General features: G+C 52.1%; 1 protein-coding gene across 1 annotated transcript; it reads left to right on the top strand.

Annotated features, from left to right (window-relative positions):
* Positions 1-256: 256 nt before the first annotated feature.
* Positions 257-1049, top strand: Pmar_PMAR015803 (conserved hypothetical protein; the record flags this gene model as incomplete). Its single annotated transcript, XM_002785452.1, has 6 exons — positions 257-311; positions 361-482; positions 532-578; positions 622-766; positions 818-910; positions 958-1049. Coding segments are annotated over 6 exons (554 nt in total), but the record flags the coding sequence as incomplete, so codon positions are not given.
* Positions 1050-1063: the final 14 nt, after the last annotated feature.

Below are 1063 nucleotides of genomic sequence, written 5' to 3'. Positions count from 1 at the left end.
TTTCAATCGATTGTCCTCTCGATGAGGGAAGGCAAGTATTCCTACGATTCTCATGCAAGTCGTGAAGGTGTCGATTTAGTCTGACTCCTCGGCCTTGTGTTGAACAGTTTAGAGGTGTCAGTTCGAGGACTGTCCGCTCTGCGGGCAGTTAATGCATTTGACAATCACAAAGGCCACAGCGGCTCTCTACAGAAACACTCATTATCTTCGATCGTCTTTAAGCTTCTTCCGTCCGATACTCCACTATCGCTCACTGATGACTACTCCTGCTGAGGATTCCACTGCTGCCACCGCGGCACCAGTCGCCAACGGTAGGAAGAGGTTGAGGAAGAGTTATGGTTGAAAAATTGAATGTCTCAGAGTCGACTGAGACTCCCCAAAAGCTCCCCGCCCACGAACGTAAGCGTTTGGCCCGTGAGGCTAAGGCCGCCGCGGCTGCTGCCAAGAAGGCCGAACGCGAGGCTAAGATGGCCGCGCAGAAGGTGAGTAATGACGCGACCATGTGTGGTTTGGAAGTGGTCCCTACTGCAGGCCGCCAAGGTTGATAAGGTCAGCGATGAGGATTTGGATCCCACCCAGTACGCAAGGCTCTTCGATGGGGTTAACATGTGCTTTGGGAAGGTACCGGAATAACCGTTTGGCTGAGCTCGACACCATCCGAGCCTCTGGTCGAGAAGCATACCCCCACAAGTGGCCAGTCGATTCTACTGTGGCTGAAGTTACTCAGAAGTACACAGACCTCGAGGCTGGTCAGCATACCGCCGATGTGGGAACATTCAATTTCCCTTTCACTTGGTGCTTACTCATTCATCATCAGGTTGTGTGCTTGGCTGGTCGCGCCATGTCCAAGCGTGAGAGCGGCAAGCATATGGTTTTCTATGATCTCTGGGAGGATGGCCATAAGATTCAGGTTAGGTCACTCTGCAGTCCCCAACTTGGTCACTGAAGTATCTTCAGGTCATGTCTGTCGCACAAGACTGGACTGGTGATGTTGACTTTGCCACTGCCCACAAGGAGGTCCATCGTGGTGACATCATTGGTGTTAAGGGTAAGCTAACTTTCG

This window comes from Perkinsus marinus (genome assembly GCF_000006405.1).
Source record: "Perkinsus marinus ATCC 50983 genomic scaffold scf_1104296932428, whole genome shotgun sequence".
In the NCBI taxonomy this organism is placed as follows: domain Eukaryota; phylum Perkinsozoa; order Perkinsida; family Perkinsidae; genus Perkinsus; species Perkinsus marinus.
The sequence above is the reverse complement of the archived record's forward strand: the minus strand, read 5'-3'. Positions and strand labels throughout refer to the sequence as shown.